Genomic DNA, 17,330 nt, shown 5'->3' with positions numbered 1-17,330 from the left:
AAGGCGTAAGAAAAAAAAACACAAAGAGATACAAGCAGTCGATATTTCAGCTTCTCTACCATCAAGGGTGCCAATAAAACTTAGAAACAAAATGGCTACACTCTAGACTCTTGGAGCCACAGGGCTCTTTTTTATAGCAGAAACTCATTTGCAGAGGCAGGCGATGGCAAGCCGCCTCTGAACATGTCTTGCCCTGAACTTGTGCTGGGGGGGGGGGGGCAGTGGAAGGGCTTCTAGCCCGACTGGTGGACCTCCTGATGGCATCTGGGGGTTTTTGGTCACTGTGGGACAAAGAGTGTTGGACTGGATGGGCCATTGGCCTGATCCAACATGGCTTCTCTTATGGTCTTCTGTGTCACAGAGTGCTGGACTGGATGGGCCATTGGCTTCTCTTATATTCTTATGTGACACAGAGTGTTGGACTGCATGGGCCACTGGCCTGATCCAACATGGCTTCTCTTGTGTTTTTATGTGAATACCAGAGAAGCCATGTTGGATCAGGCCAGTGGCCATGGCTTCTCTTATACTCTTATGTAACACAGAGTGTTGGACTGGATGGGCCACTGGCCTGATCCAACATGGCTTCTCTTATATTCTTATGTGACACAGAGTGTTGGACTGGATGGGCCACTGGCCTGATCCAACATGGCTTCTCTTCTGTTCTTATGTGACACAGAGTGTTGGACTGGATGGGCCACTGGCCTGATCCAACATGGCTTCTCTTGTGTTTTTATGTGACACAGATTGTTGGACTGGATGGGCCACTGGCCCTGATCCAACATGGCTTCTCTTATATTCTTATGTGACACAGAGTGTTGGACTGGATGGGCCACTGGCCTGATCCAACATGGCTTCGCTTATATTCTTATGTGACACAGAGTGTTGGACTGGATGGGCCACTGGCCTGATCCAACATGGCTTCGCTTGTGTTCTTATGTGACACAGAGTGTTGGACTGGATGGTCCACTGGCCTGATCCAACATGGCTTCTCTTATATTCTTATGTGACACCGAGTGTTGGACTGGATGGGCCATTGGCCTGATCCAACATGGCTTCTCTTCTGTTCTTATGTGACACAGAGTGTTGGACTGGATGGGCCATTGGCCTGATCCAACATGGCTTCGCTTGTTTTCTTATGTGACACAGAGTGTTGGACTGGATGGGCCACTGGCCTGATCCAACATGGCTTCTCTGGTATTCTTTTGTTCTTATGATCTGGATGGTCCAGGCTGGCCTGATGTCTTCTGATCTCAGAAGCTAAGCAGGGTCTGCCCTGGTGAGTACTTGGATGGGAGACCACCAAGAAAGCCCAAGGTTGTTATGCAGAGGCAAGCAACAGCAAACCACCTCCATTCGTCTCTTGCCTTGACCTGGATGGCCCAGGATACCCTGATCTCATCTGATTTAGGAAGCTACGCAGGGGTCAGCCCATGGATGGGAAGAGTACTAAGGAAGTCCAGAATTGCTATGCAGAGGCAGGTAATGGCAAACAGCCGCTGAGCCTCTCTTGCCTTGAAAACCCTACCAAGCTGCACTTTCTTATTATCTCTGATCAGGATAGACCAAGCTTGCCCGATCTCAGAAGCTACGCAGGGTCAGCCCTGTAAGTCACCTGCAACGTGACTGCACTTTCTTATTTATCTCTGATCGGGATAGACCAAGCTTGCCCAATCTTTTCAGACCTCAGAAGCTAAGCAGGGTCAGACCTGGGTAGACCTTGGATGGAAGACCACCAAGGAAGTCCAAGGTTGATGTGCAGAGGCAGGCAATGGTAAATCACCTCTGAATGTCTCTTGGCTTGACCTTGGTCAACCCAGGCAAGCCTGATCTCATTGGATCTCAGAAGCTACGCAGGGTCAGCCCTGCGTAGAGCTTGGATGGAAGACCACCAAGGAAGTCCAGGGTCGCTACGCAGAGGCAGGCAATGGCCAACCACCTCTGAATGTCTCTTGCCATGGAAACCCCATGGGATCACTATACGTCAGCTGCAACCTGATGGCACTTTCCACCACCAAACTGGGAGGGGGGGGGGGAGAACCCTAGAATTGGCAGAACCCAGAAGTACATACATTGCCTTCTGTGGAGAAACGCCATCTGAGAGTGTTGGTGCTTCATCCAAAAAGGCAGGGATCAGTAAATCCATTCAGCAGGCTTTGTAGCCTTCCCCTCACTCCCCCCCTCCCTTCCAGAACCAAACCAACAACGCTAGGGGGAAAGTCTCCTAGAGAGGCAGGAAGGGCTGTTGTTCTTGCCATGTGCTAGGCAGGAAGAGTTTCTCAGTTTGCAGCAGGCGCTCGGGAAGGGAGGCTGCTTGCCTGTGGGCTCCTGCCTGGGAGGCTCCAGGCAGTAAGACAAAGTAAGTCATTCTCTTAGGCAGATCAAGTATAGACCAGGGACAATACGATGCGTTTAAAAACCACCTTTATTTTGTTATGCTGTTTGCTGTGCTTTGCTGTGCTGTGCTGTGCTACTTTTTTAGATGCAACTGTTTTTGTTTTGTGTTTTTCTTTTCCTATATTTTTCTCTTTTAAATAAATGTTTTTTCTGTTTTAAATGCTGGCAATCAATCTCTGTACCACCTAGATCCCCAGACCGCTTTAGACCACGCTGTTTTGAGAAGGGGGCCCCGGGGAAGGGGGAAGGCATGCAGTTGGATAAGGTGCCAATCCTCCAGGGGTGCCCCAAAGAAGCGCTGAGGTCTCTGTGAAACCCAAGTGCAGGGTGGCAGAGGACCTTGAGGCCTAGCCTCATAGCAGGAGAGGGGGATTGGGAGTCCTGTTCCTCTCAATCTGAACCCCGGGACTGAGCAGGTGGTGGCAGCGAGCCCAAGGGGCAGGAGGAGACATAGCTCCCTCCAGGAGTTGGCGACTCCATAGGGAGCTGACGGGACCGGGTCTGAAGGCAGAATCGGGCCGGTTCCGTCACACCTTCCATATAGTTTTATCTGAAGACAACCTGCCCAATCACTCTGATGATGACCCCTCCAATTAGACATACCAGTATCTGAAATAGTTGTTGAACTTCCTGCAGAGCCTGTGGCAGAGTTCCCGCTTCCAGCAGGCCAGCGGACCGGTCAACACCAGCATGGGGTAGGGAGCGTCGAGGCTTGGCAAAGTGCTGTGAAGAGGAGAGAGGCTTTGTTAGGTTTTTCAGATTGACCTCAGGGGCACTAGATGAGGAACATGTGGGCACAAATCCTAAGAACACTAGAGGAGTCCTGCTGGATCAGACCTGTGAAGGTCCATCTAGTCCAGTATCCTGTCTCACACAGTGGCCAGCCAGGTCCTCTGGAGGGCCAACAACAGGGCACAGAGGCCAAGGCCTTCATAAGAACATCAGAAGAGCCCTGCTGGATCAGACCAGTGAGGGTCCATCTAATCCAGCCTCCTGTCTCACACAGTGGCCAACCAGTTCCTCCCGAGGGCCAACAACAGGGCACAGATTCTAAGGCCTACATAACAACAGCCCTGCTGGATCCGATCAGTAGGATCGATCTAGTCCAGCCTCCTGTCTCACATAGTGTCCAACCAGTTCCTCTGGAGGGCCAAGAACAGGGCACAGAGACTAAGGCCTTCATAAGAACAGCCCTGCTGGATCAGATTGGTGAGGGTTAACCTAGTCCAGCATTCTGTCTCACACAGGGGCCAACCAGTTCCTCCGGATGTCCAACAACAGGGCAGAGAGGCTGAGGCCTTCATAAAAACATCAGAAGAGCCCTGCTGGATCAGACCAGTGAGGGTCCATCTAGTCCAGCCTCCTGTCTCACACAGTGGCCAACAAGTTCTTCTGGAGGGCCAACAACAAGGCACAGACGCCAAGGTCTTCATAAGAATATCAGAGGAGCCCAGCTGGATCAGATCAATGGCCCATCTAGCCCAGCCTCCTGTCTCACACGGTGGCCAATCAGTTCCTCTGGAGGGCCAACAACAGGCTGAGGGCCTTCCCCTGATGTTGCCTCCTGGCTCTGGGATTCAGAGCTTTAGTCTCTCTGAATGTGAATTGCCATGCCCTCCCCCTCAACTGCCATGGCTAGTAGCCATTTATAGACTTTCCCTCCATGAATCTGCCTGGAGTGGGCAGGGGTTTATGGATTGGAGTGACCTCAGTGGGGTACAATGCCCTACAATCCACCCTCCAAAGCAGCCATTTTCTCTTGGGGAACTGATATCTGTAATCCAGAGATCAGTCATAATTCCAGACCCTAGTTGAGGTCTGATCGAACCGTGGTGTCACTGCTTTCTATAGAGAGTGGCTCAGAGGCCACATGATTGCATAGTTCAACAAGGATGTGGCTTTTGTCTCACCAACATGTTTAAAAGAGGCTGAAGAGAAAGTAACAGGAACGGGTCCAGAGGAGAGCGATGAAGATGGTGAGGGGTCTGGAGACCGAGTTCTATGAGGAAAGGCTGAAGGAGCTGCGCATGTTTAGCCTGGAGAGGAGGCGGCTGAGAGGTGATCTGATCACCATCTTCAAGTCCTTGAAGGGCTGTCCTATAGAGGATGATGTGGAATTGTTTTCTGTGGCCCCAGAAGGCAGGACCAGAACCAACGGGTTGAAATTAAATCGAAAGAGTTTCCGGCTCAACATGAGGAAGAACTTCCTGACCGTTCGAGCGGTTCCTCAGTGGAACAGGCTTCCTCGGGAGGTGGTGGGCTCTCCTTCCTCGGAGGTTTTTAAGACGAAGCTAGATGGCCATCTGATAACAATACAGATCCTGTGAATTTAGGGGGAGGTGTTTGTGGATTTCCTGCATTGTGCAGGGGGCTGGACTAGATGACCCTGGAGGTGCCTTCCAACTCTATGATTCTAAGCAGAGCTTTTTTTGTAGCAGGAACTCTTTGCCTATTAGGCCACACAACCCTGATGTAGCCAATCCTCCAAGAGCTTACAGGGCTCTTCGTACAGGGCCTGCTGTAAGCTCTTGGAAGACTGGCTACATCAGTGGGGTGTGGCCTAAGCAAAGGAGTTCCTGCTACAAAAAAAGCCCTGATTCTAAGGAGTGACAGGAGATGCCATCGTGCTAAACTGGGCAAGCCCCTCTCTTTGTCTCCGCCAGCCGCCCTGTGAGCCGCAAAGGACCGGGAGGCCATTTTGTTTGCTGGGCCACTAGCAGAAGACCCCAAAGAAGTCGCCTTCCCAAGCGTTCCTCGCTCTCCGGAGAGCTCTTCATCGTCTGCGGCTACCAAAGGAATATTTTTGCAACTCTCTTTTTATGGCGTGAACGGCCATCTGCTCCAACAGATTGTTCTGAGGAGACGGAGCGGTGGGCAATCTGTCTCGGAGCGTCGAGGCGAGCCGCTAACTTCGTTTCAGAACCTGCTCAGCCGAGCGAGATCGGCCTCATCCCTGCCCCATCCGTGGTGGGTCCAGCTTGCCAGCTCTCGTCGGACAAGCCGACTCAGAGGAGGCCGAGGAGATGGCCCCCCTGGTTCCCAAACAGCTTTCCTCTGACGCCACCTGCAGGGCTGAAGGGGGGAAAGCAGCTGGGGTACCTGTCGTAGATGCGCTGCGGCTGCATCATGCTGTACATCACGTGGGTCATGTGATCCTGTGCAGCCACCACTTCGGGGGGAGGGTCGTACTTGTTCACGGCAGCGACCTGCGGACGGTAATCACAGGGAATGGGATTCAGTCCCACAGCTAGATGGTTTTCAGGGGGTTCCAGGCCCCTTCAATCAAACCCCTGTTCTACCTTTACAGCCCTTCAATCAACCGGTTGGAGGGGCCATTTATTTATTTGAGAGCTAGTTTGGTGGGAAAGCCAGTTTGGTGTAGTAGTTACGTGGGGAGCCTCTTATCTGGGAGAACTGGGTTTGATTCCCCACTCCTCCACTTGCAGCTGCTGGAATGGCCTTGGGTCAGCCAGAGCTCTCTTATCTGGGAGAACCGGGTTTGATTCCCCACTCCTCCACTCGCAGCTGCTGGGATGGCCTTGGGTCAGCCAGAGCTCTCTTATCTGGGAGAACCGGGTTTGATTCCCCTCTCCTCCACTTGCAGCTGCTGGAATGGCCTTGGGTCAGCCAGAGCTCTCTTATCTGGGAGAACCAGGTTTGATTCCCCACTCCTCCACTTGTAGCTGCTGGAAGGGCCTTGTGTCAGCCAGAGCTTTCTTATCTGGGAGAACCGGGTTTGATTCCCCACTCCTCCACTTGCAGCTGCTGGAAGGGCCTTGTGTCAGCCAGAGCTCTCTTATCTGGGAGAACCAGGTTTGATTCCCCACTCCTCCACTTGCAGCTGCTGAAACAGCCTTGGGTCAGCCAGAGCTCTCTTATCTGGGAGAACCGGGTGTGATTCCTTTCTCCTCCACTTGCAGCTGCTGGAAGGGCCTTGGGTCAGCCATAGCTCTTTTATCTGGGAGAACCGGGTTTGATTCCCCACTCCTCCATTTGCAGCTGCTGGAATGGCCTTGGGTCAGCCAGAGCTCTCTTATCTGGAGAACCGGGTTTGATTCCCCACTCCTCCACTTGCAGCTGCTGGAAGGGCCTCGGGTCAGCCAGAGCTCTCTTATCTGGGAGAACCGGGTTTGATTCCCCACTCCTCCACGTGCAGCTGCTGGAATGGCCTCGGGTCAGCCAGAGCTCTCTTATCTGGGAGAACCGGGTTGGATTCCCCACTCCTCCACTTGCAGCTGCTGGAATGGCCTTGGGTCAGCCAGAGCTCTCTTATCTGGGAGAACTGGGTTTGATTCCCCACTCCTCCACTTGCAGCTGCTGGAATGGCCTTGGGTCAGCCAGAGCACTCTTATGTGAGAGAACTGGGTTTGATTCCCCACTCCTCCACTTGAAGCTGCTGGAATGGCCTTGGGTCAGCCAGAACTCTCTTATCTGGGAGAACCGGGTTTGATTCCCCCCTCTTCCACTTGCACCTGCTGGAATGGCCTTGGGTCAGCCAGAGCTCTCTTATCTGGGAGAACCGGGTTTGATTCCCCACTCCTCCACTTGCACCTGCTGGCATGGCCTTGGGTCAGCCAGTGCTCTCTTATCTGTTAGAACCGAGTGTGATTCCCCACTCCTCCACTTGCACCTGCTGGCATGGCCTTGGGTCAGCCAGAGCTCTCTTATCTGGGAGAACCGGGTTTGATTCCCCACTCCTCCACTTGCATCTGCTGGAATGGCCTTGGATCAGCCATAGCTCTGGCAGGGGTTGTCCTTGAAAGGGCAGCTGTTTTGAGAGCCGTCTCCAGCCCCACCCACCTCACAGGGTGTCTGTTGTGGGGGAGGAAGGGAAAGGAGATTGTGAGCCGCTCTGAGACTCTTCAGAGTGGAGGGCAGGATATAAATCCAAAATCATTATCTTCTTCTATTTACTAATGAAAGTGTTGGCTTCAACTTCAATTGTAGGTCCAAGGCATTTCGTAAGTCTTACTATCGTGTGGACCTCCTACGCTACCCACAGCTTCCCTGCTTGCAAGGTTAGTATTGGTGTTACCGTTCAGTAAAAGGCAGCCGAATGAAACCTGCCTTGTTGTGTCAAACCCGAGAAGCCGGTTAAAAGAGATGCTGCTCTGAAGTGATGGAACCAAGTTACGCACTTAAACCTAATCATTAGAGCCCCCATGAAAAATGTGCCCCACAAAACAAAAATCCTGGCTTTGGACCCCACCAAATAAAAAATCCTGGCTATGGGCCTGAAGGGATGAATACAGCATGTGCCAGTACCCTCTGGATGAGAATGGGCTCTGGTTTATAGTTAGAATTTCCTCCTAATTAACATTTATGTCGCTCCCAGAAATCAATTAATAGCCAGTTACATATGAATATATGAAGCTGCCTTATACTGAATCAGACCCTGGGTCCATCAAAGTCAGTCTTGTCTACTCAGACTGGCAGCGGCTCTCCAGGGTCTCCAGCTGAGGTTTTTCACGCCTACTTGCCTGGACCCTTTTGAGTTGGAGATGCCGGGGATTGAACCTGGGATCTTCTGCTTACCAAGCAGATGCTCTACCACTCAGCTAACACCCCTCCCCTAATATGAACGTATGAAGTTGCCTTCTACTGAATCAGACCCTGGGTCTATCAAAGTCAGTCTTGTCTACTCAGACTGGCAGCCGCTCTCCAGGGTCTTAAGCTGAGGTTTTTCACACCTACTTGCTTGGACCCCTTTTTAGTGGAGATGCCGGGGATTGAACCTGGGACCTTCTGCTTACCAAGCAGGTGCTCTTCCACTGAGCCACCGTCCCTTCCTCTAGTATTGTCTACGCAGACTAGCAGCCGCTCTCCAAGGTCTCAAGCGGAGGTTTTTCATGCCTACTTGCCTGGACCATTTTTAGTTGGCGATGCCAGGGATTGAACCTGGGACCTTCTGCTTACCAAGCAGATGCTCTACCACTGAGCCACCGTTTCTCCCCTGACCAGCAGTGGCTCTCCAAGGTCTTAAGCTGAGGTTTTTCACACCTACTTGCCTGGACCCTTTTGAGTTGGAGATGCTGGGGACTGAACCTGGGACCTTCTGCTTACCAAGCAGATGCTCTACAGCTACTGTTGTGGAGGAGAGGACCGCTTCCAGCCATTTGCCCTGAAGGCTGAACGAAGCCTCCCTGTAAGGAGACCTTAGTCTTGTCTACTCAGACTGGCAGCCGCTCTCCAGGGTCTTAAGCTGAGGTTTTTCACACCTACTTGCTTGGACCCTTTTTTAGTGGAGATGCCGGGGATTGAACCTGGGACCTTCTGCTTACCAAGCAGGTGCTCTTCCACTGAGCCACCGTCCCTCCCTCTAGTATTGTCTACGCAGACTAGCAGCCGCTCTCCAAGGTCTCAAGCGGAGGTTTTTCATGCCTACTTGCCTGGACCATTTTTAGTTGGCGATGCCAGGGATTGAAGCTGGGACCTTCTGCTTACCAAGCAGATGCTCTACCACTGAGCCACCGTTTCTCCCCTGACCAGCAGTGGCTCTCCAAGGTCTTAAGCTGAGGTTTTTCACACCTACTTGCCTGGACCCTTTTGAGTTGGAGATGCTGGGGACTGAACCTGGGACCTTCTGCTTACCAAGCAGATGCTCTACAGCTACTGTTGTGGAGGAGAGGACCGCTTCCAGCCGTTTGCCCTGAAGGCTGAATGAAGCCTCCCTGTTAGGAGACCTCCGGATGTCAGTCACTCGGTTTGGTTTCAGAGGAGTCCAGGGGCAGCTTAAAGACCCACAAAGTTTAATTCTGGGTACAAGCTTCCGTGTGCATGCATATTTTGTCAGAGGCTCGCCATGGTGGTCTACAGCAGGGGTAGCCAAACCGTGGCTCAAAAGCCACATGTGGCTCATGCATGTTATGAGGCTCTCAAAGCCCCTACTGCCCCATTGGCTGGCCTGGAGAAGGCCTTTGTCTCTTTAAATCACTTCTCCAAGCCAAGCCAGCCAACGGCTTGGAGAATGCATTTACAGTTGCTTTCTTTTCACTACTCCCTCCCCCATTTATTTTCCTTCCTTCCTCCCTCCTCTCAAACATCTGTTGTTTGTATCTTGCGGCTCCCAAACATCTGATGTTCATTCTATGTGGCTCATACATTAAGCAAGTTGGGCCACCCCATCCTAGAGGTCTGGAAGCAGAGCAGAGCTACCAAGCTCCCGGGCAGGGTGGAGGTTCTCTCAGTTTGGAGGTCCCCAAGCCACCGGCCCACAACGGGCTGGCGGGGGGAACCCCTCCTGACGTCACCGGCATGATGACATCACTCGTAAGTGAAGTCATCGTGTCGGCCACTCTAGGAGCTTCTGGGAAAACTCTATGGTTTTCCCAGATGCTCTAGCAATTTGGGAGGAAAACTCTATGGTACTGGAAGCCGCGGGTGACTTAGCAAGCCTAGAGCAGCGCCTGGGAAGGGCAGAGTTTGGGGAGGCAGAGTCTATAACGCCATACAATTCATCCTCCAGAGCAGCCGTTTCCTCTGGGGAATCGATTGCTGTCATCTGGAGAGCCAAACACACGCACAACCCAAAGGTTATCGTGATAAATGACTAATATTTGTATAGAAATACAATAGAAGAAGAAGAAGATATTGGATTTATTTCCTGCCCTCCACTCCAAAGAGTCTCAGAGCGGCTCACAATCTCCTTTACCTTCCTCCCCCACAACAGACACCCTGTGAGGTGGGTGGGGCTGGAGAGGGCTCTCACAGCAGCTGCCCTTTCAACGACAACCTCTGCCAGAGCTATGGTTGACCCAAGGCCATTCCAGCAGGTGCAAGTGGAGGAGTGGGGAATCAAACCCGGTTCTCCCAGGTAAGAGAGCTATGGCTGACCCGAGGCCATCCCAGCAGGTGCAAGTGGAGGAGTGGGGAATCAAGCCCGGTTCTCCCAGATAAGAGAGCTCTGGCTGACCCAAGGCCATTCCAGCAGGTGCAAGTGGAGGAGTGGGGAATCAAACCCGGTTCTCCCAGGTAAGAGAGCTCTGGCTGACCCAAGGCCATTCCAGCAGGTGCAAGTGGAGGAGTGGGGAATCAAACCCGATTCTCCCAGATAAGAGAGCTATGGCTGACCCAAGGCTATTTCAGAAGGTGCAAGTGGAGGACTGGGGAATCAAACCCGGTTCTCCCAGATAAGAGTCTGCACACTTCACCCCTTCGCCAAACTGGCTCTCCACACCAAACTGGCTCAATACAGTAAAGAGAAACAAGTCCTATAATGGAAAACACCAAAGAGTGTCAATTTCTTGTTTCCAAAATGGTGCCAATTTCAGTAGATGCAAAGGCATTCAATTTTTCACGTGCAGGAAGAAGCTGGATTTCCCTGGACAGGTCGTCGACTTCTGCCGCACCCGTTTCAAGCCTTTATCAACGAGGGATATTCCACAATATTTATACAATGCACAATTCTGCAATACTCATAATGCTCATTTGCAATATTCTCTCAATAATGGCTCACGCTCCCTAACGGCTCAAAGCTTGAGAGAGCGTCTTGTGGAGACTTTGGGTCCCTATGGATTTTGTATGGGAAATCAACCCTGACTGTTCCCCGGAAGTTCAGATGCTGAAGCTGAAGTTCAAATACTTTGGCCCCCAAATGAGAAAGGAGCACTCCCTGGAGAAAACTCTTGAGTGTTCCTTGGACTGCAAGAAGATCCAATCAGTCAGACCTAAGGGAAATCAACTCAGACTGTTCCCTGGAAGGTCAGATGCTGAAGCTAAAGCTCATATACTTTGGCTACCCAATGAGAAGGGAGCACTCCCTGGAGTAGAATCTTGAGAGTCCCTTGGACTGCAAGAAGATCCAATCAGTCAGCCCTAAGGGAAATCACTCCAGACTGTTGTTCCCTGGAAGGTCAGATGCTGAAGCTGAAGCTCAAATACTTTGGCCACCCAATGAGAAGGGAGCACTCTTTGGAGAAGACCCTGATGCTGGGAAAGACAGAAGGCCAAAGAAGAAGGGGATGGCAAAAGATGAGATGGCTGGACAGTGTTCCTGATGTAACAAACATGAATTTGAGCAGACTTCGGAGGATGGTGGAAGACAGGAGGGCCTGGCGTGACTTGGTTTACGGGGTCGCAAAGAGTTGGAATCGACTGTGAGACTGAACAACAACGAAATTGCAAAATTGTGTATTGTATAAATATTGTGAAATATCCCTCAATGATAAAGGATTGAAACCGGTGTGGCAGAAGTCAACGACCTGTCCAGGGAATTCCAACTTCTTCCTACACGTGAAAAATTGAATGCCTTTGCATCTGCTGGAAAGGGCACCATTTTAGATACAAGAAATCGACCCTCTTTGGTGTTTTCCATTAAGGGACTTGTTTCTCTTTATTGTATTGTGTTTCTATACAAATATTAGTCATTTGTCACGATAACCTTTGGGTTGTACTTGTGCTCGTATTCCTGGAGCGACTCCTCTCGATTGCATTTTTGGTCATCTGGAGATCAGCTGTCGTTCCGGGAGATCTCCATCCATCACCTGGAGGTTGGCAAGCCTAGCTGTGACCTCATGGTACTTCGTTTACGGAAAAACAGACAGGCTGTGGTCCTCCTGTTGTTATCTGGACACAACCTTCACTGAACACAAACAGGGCCGGCTTGCCCACTAGGACAACTAGGTGGTTGCCTAGGATGCTGGCAGGATGGGGGCGCTAAATTCGGCCTTCCCCTTAGGCAAATGTCTAGTTTGCCCCTCTCTCACGCCTCCTCCTCCCTCTTCCCCACCCCAGGTCAATTTCAATGTCGAGCGCCGCTCCGGGCTGTGTAAAGGAAGCCCCCCTGCCGATCAGCTGATCGGCGGGTAAAACTGCGCTGTGTGCTCACTCTGCACCCGGGCACGGCAGCGGCAGCTCGAACAAAGCACATCTGGAAAGGGCTCCGCGGCTGCTCCCTCCTTCGCACTTCATTACCATCCAGGAAGTGCGGAGGAGGGAGCAGCTGTGGTGCCTTTCCGGATGCGGTTTGTTCAAGCTACTGCTGAACTGCCCGGGTGCTGAGTGAGCGAGCAGCATGATTTTACCCGCCAATCAGCTGATCGACGGGCGGGGCATCTTTACACAGCCTGGAGCAGCACTCGATCGCCCTTCCAGACATTGAAATCGACCTGGGGTGGGGAAGAGGGAGGAGGAGGCGTGAGAGAGGGGCAAACTAGGCATTTGCCTAGGGGGGAGGAGGGAAGGCCGAATTCAGCGCCCCCACCCTGCCAGCGCCCTAGGCAACCACCTAGTTTTTCTAGTGAGCGAGCCGGCTCTGTTTGTGTTCAGTGAAGGTTGTGTCCAGATAACAACAGGAGGGTCACAGCCTGTCTGTGACCTGGGGTGGGAAAAGGAGGGAGGAGGAGGCCCGGGGGGCGTGGTGCCGTGGGGGGGAGGTGCGGGGGGGCACTGTGAAGGGGGGCGACAGGTCACCCAGTCTGCCTAGAGCGCCATGCGATCTTGGGCCGGCGCTGAGCACAAATAGGCTGTTGTGTTGCAGGACTGAAACGTGAAAGGCTTCTCTCTTTGGGCCCCCAAAACGCTAGAAAAAAGCGTTTCTTCTCGGGCCTCGCCGGCAGCTTGCATCTCGCGAGCTCGACGGCGCTGCTAAAATGCGACACTCGCCTTTTCCTCCACGGTGATCTTCTTGTGATCCAGCTCCGTCAGTCGGAGGAGCATGAAAATGACCAAGAGCCAATAATCGGGCTGTTGCTGTAAAAAAAAAAAAAGAGAATAAAAATTCATTTCGGTCTCAATTGCAGGAAGAAGAATACCGGAACGCCGCTCCTCAGAACCGAAACCTGAGTGGTCGCTTTGTCATAGGATATTAGGAAAGCAGACGGCGGGCGCTGAAAATTAGGAGAGCGATCCACACGGATTTGTTGTCGGCCAGCCTCCTCTTCATCCAAAGGTGAGAAGGAAGAGAGCCGGAAAAGCAGAGAGGAGGTGACGCGGCAGTGAAAACCTTCAGGGAAATAAAAGTTCTCTTCTCATCTTCCAAATCCCTTCTCGACTTTGCATCCCATTACAGCAGAGTCCTTAACAGCTAAGTCAGGGGTGCTGAATTCATTTGTTATGAGGGCCGGATCTGACATAAATGAGACTTTGCTGAGCCGGGCCATGAGTGTTATAAAACTTAATCCCAGGTTGCGGAGAAATAAGCTTTATAAAGGACAGAAATACAATTAAAGATTTTTTAAAAAAACTTAAAATAAACCACGCTGGGTTGGAACGCTTTCCCTATGAAGAAAGGTTGAAACGCTTGGGGCTCTTTAGCTTGGAGAAACGTCGACTGCAGGGTGACAGGAGAGAGGTTTACAAGATAATGCATGGGATGGAGAAAGTAGAGAAAGAAGTACTTTTCTCCCTTTCTCACAATACAAGAACTCGTGGGCATTCGATGAAATTGCTGAGCAGTCGGGTTAGAACGGAGAAAAGGAAGTCCTTCTTCACCCAAAGGGTGATTAACATGTGGAATTCACTACCAAAGGAGGTGGCGGCGGCTACAAACATAGCCAGCTTTAAGAGGGGGGTTAAATAAAAATATGGAGCAGAGGTCCATCAGTGGCTATTAGCCGCAGTATGTGTGTGTGTGTGTACATATATATATATATAATTTTTTTGGCCACTGTGACATGGCTTCTCTTATGTTCTTATGCTTAAAACATTAGCACTGGCTGGTCTTAAAGGTGCTTTCTTTGTATTTCTCCCAAGGGATTCAGGGAACTGGGCAAAGGAAGCTCTGGCTCTTTCCTTCGGGGACTAGGAGGGGGAGGAGCCTCAGCCAATCGAAGGAAGAGAGGCTTGGCTCAGTAGCTCTGCTGTGCGATTGAGCAAACCCAGCAAAGCAAGCTATTCCTCCCCCCTTCCTCCCCGAGGAGCCTCAGCCAACGGAGAAAGGGTTATGTTTTTTCATAAATACCTGATGTGCAGCATAATTTCACCACGCATGGGTGTGGGTACAGTAGCCAAACTTGCTTAACATAAGAGCCACATAGAATGAATAGCAGATGTTTGAGAGTCGAAGGGAAGGAGGAAGGGAAGGAGGGAAGGGAGGAAGGGAAGGAGGGGAGGGAGGGAGGGGAGGGAGGGGAGGGAGGGAGGGAAGGAGGGGAGGGAAGAAAGGAGGGAGGGAGGGAAGGAGGGGGGAAAGGAGGGAAGGGAGGGAAGGAGGGGAGGGAGGAAAGGAGGGGAGGGAGGGAAGGAGGGAGGGAGGAAAGGAGTGGAGGGAGGGAAGGAGGAAAGGAGGGGAGGGAGTGAAGGAGGGAGGGAGGAAAGGAGGGGAGGGAGGGAAGGAGGGAGGGGAAGGAGGGAGGGAGGAAAGGAGGGGAAGGAGGGAAGGAGGGAGGGAGGAAAGGACAGGAGGGAGGAAGGGATGGGAGGGAGGGAAGGAGAGAGGGAGGGAGGGAGGAAAGGAGGGGAAGAAGGAAAGGAGGGGAGGAAGGAGGGAGGAAGGAAGGAAGTCAAGTTCAGGGGTGGCCAAACTTGCTTAACGTAAGAGCCACACAGAATAAACATCAGATGTTTGAGAGCCGCAAGACATGAATGTCAGATGTTTGAGAGCCATGAGGGAGGGAGGGAGGAAAATAGATGGAAGAGGGAGAGGTGGAAAGAAAGAAGCTTTAAGCACATTCTCCAAACTGCTGTCTGACTTGTTTTGGAGAAGTGAATTAAAGAGAGAAATGCCTTTTCCAAGTCAGCTGATGGGGTGGGGAGGGGGGCTTCGAGAGCCACACAATATGTGTGAAAGAGCTCCTGAGCCACAGTTTGGACATCCCTAGTATAGTGCTTTTCAAGCGGCAGCTGACTTGTGGCAAGAGATGCTCAGAGGTTTGCCATTGCTTGCTTCTGCCTAACAACACTGGACCTCCTTAGTGGTGGCCTCCCATCCAAGCACTAACCAGGGACCGACCCTGCTTGGCTTCCAAGATCTCTCAAGATCGGGGTAGCCTGGGCCCTCCAGGTCAGGGCACAGCCCTCCTCCATTTTATCCTCCCCATAACCCTGCGATATTGATGAGATTTGGTAAGCCAGTTTGGTGTGGTGGTTAAATGTGCAGACTCTTATCTGGGAGAACCGGGTTTGACTCCCCACTCCTCCACTTGCACCTGCTGGAATGGCCTTGGGTTAGCCAGAGCTCTCACAGAGCTGTCCTTGAAAGGGCAGCTTCTGGGAGAGCTCTCTCAGCCCCACGCACCTCACAGGGTGTCTGTTGTGGGGGAAGAAGATAAGGGAGATTGTAAGCCGCTCTGAGTCTCTGATTCAGAGAGAAGGCGAGGAATAAATCTGCAGTCTTCTTCTTCTTCTTCATTAAAGTCACAGACCACGATGGCCCAAGGTTATCCACTGAGCTTCAGGGCCAAGTGGGGGATTGAACCCTAGCCCAGGGGTGGCCAAACTGTGGCTTGGGAGCTGCATGTGGCTCTTTCACACATATTGTGTGGCTCTCAAAGCCCCCACCGCCCCATCAAGCAGCTTGGAGAAGGCATTTTTCTCTTTAAATGCTTCTCCAAACCAAGTCAGCTGGCGGCTTGCAATTAAAATTAAAGTTGCTTTCTTTCCTCCTCTCCCTCCCTCCCTCCATTTATTTTATGTGGCTCTTATGTTAAGCAAGTTTGGCCACCCTTCACTGGTTTTTCTTTCTCCAAACTCCTTCTCTAGACCTACCCTCTCCATAAATCCTACCAAACAACAGGGAAAGAAGAAGAAGAAGATGATAATATTGGATTTATATCCCGCCCTCCACTCCGAAGAGTCTCAGAGCAGCTCACAATCTCCTTTACCTCCCTCCCCCCACAACAGACATCCAGTGAAGTAGATGAAGATATTGGATTTAAATCCCGCCCTCCACTCCGAAGAGTCTCAGAGCGGCTCACAATCTCCTTTACCTTCCTCCCCCACAACAGACACCCTGTGAGGTAGATGAAGATATTGGATTTATATCCCGCCCTCCACTCCGAAGAGTCTCAGAGCTGCTCACAATCTCCTTTACCTTCCTCCCCCACAATAGACACCCTTTGAGGTGGGTGGGGCTGGAGAGGGCTCTCACAGCAGCTGCCCTTTCAAGGACAACCTCTGCCAGAGCTATGGCTGACCCAAGGCCATGCCAGCAGGTGCAAGTGGAGGAGTGGGGAATCAAGCCCGGTTCTCCCAGATAAGAGTCCGCACACTTAACCACTACACCAAACTGGCTCTCCACCAATCTAGAAAGAGACCACATAAAATGTGGATGCTAAATGGAACTATAAAACAGAGAGAAAAAAGAAGTTTGGATGTCTGATGTGTAACTTTTTAAGGTATATTAACTAACTGTCCAAGAGGAAGTGACTGTCTTGTCAGCTTGATGACATTCAAACCAACTCAGCGCTGTCTTAAACATAACATTATTTAGAACGTAAGCTTTCGTGTGCTAGAAGCCTTGTCTGATGAAGTGTGCTTCTAGCACACGAAAGCTTACTTTGTGAATAAAACTTTGATCTTAAAGGTGCCACTTGTCTCCTGCTTTGTACTATTGCTTCATATATGAACAACATATGAACCTATGAAGCTGCCTTATACCAAATCAGACCTTTGGTCTATCAAAGTCAGTATTGTCTTCTCAGACTGGCAGCGGCTCCCCAGGGTCTCAAGCTGAGGTTTTTCACACCTATTTGCCTGGACCCTTTTTTTGGAGATGCCAGGGATTGAACCTGGGACCTTCTGCTTCCCAAGCAGATGCTCTACACTGAGCCACCGTCCCTCCCCTGCTTCAGATCAACATGGCTGCCCACTTGGATCTTTATACACAACTGTTGTGTTTAAAGCCCTGCAGATTAATTGGTGGGATGTCAAGAGGGGACAGAAATTCTGATCTGAGGAGCATTTGTCGAGCAAGGCTTGAAAGAGCTTAGAGGAAGTCTGGTTACAATTGGGAAATGGTGGCAGCTATAAGCAAAGGCAGCTTCAAGAAGGGATTGGAT

The 17,330-nt window shown here is 51.4% G+C and overlaps 1 protein-coding gene across 1 annotated transcript in view; it reads right to left on the bottom strand.

The window, feature by feature from the left end:
• Window positions 1-17,330, bottom strand: part of LRGUK (leucine rich repeats and guanylate kinase domain containing) — a 120,661-nt gene that overhangs the window by 55,404 nt on the left and 47,927 nt on the right. The window contains exons 9-11 of the mRNA XM_060244457.1: window positions 12,997-13,083; window positions 5,494-5,600; window positions 2,998-3,117 (exon numbers count right to left, since the gene is read on the bottom strand). Of these exons, the coding sequence (XP_060100440.1) occupies window positions 2,998-3,117; window positions 5,494-5,600; window positions 12,997-13,083 (314 nt within the window). The remainder of the gene's footprint in view (window positions 1-2,997; window positions 3,118-5,493; window positions 5,601-12,996; window positions 13,084-17,330) is intronic.

The sequence above is a fragment of the Heteronotia binoei genome, chromosome 8 (genome assembly GCF_032191835.1).
Source record: "Heteronotia binoei isolate CCM8104 ecotype False Entrance Well chromosome 8, APGP_CSIRO_Hbin_v1, whole genome shotgun sequence".
Lineage (NCBI taxonomy): Eukaryota > Metazoa > Chordata > Lepidosauria > Squamata > Gekkonidae > Heteronotia > Heteronotia binoei.
Note: the sequence above shows the minus strand (reverse complement) of the source record. Positions and strands in the feature narration are given on the sequence as shown.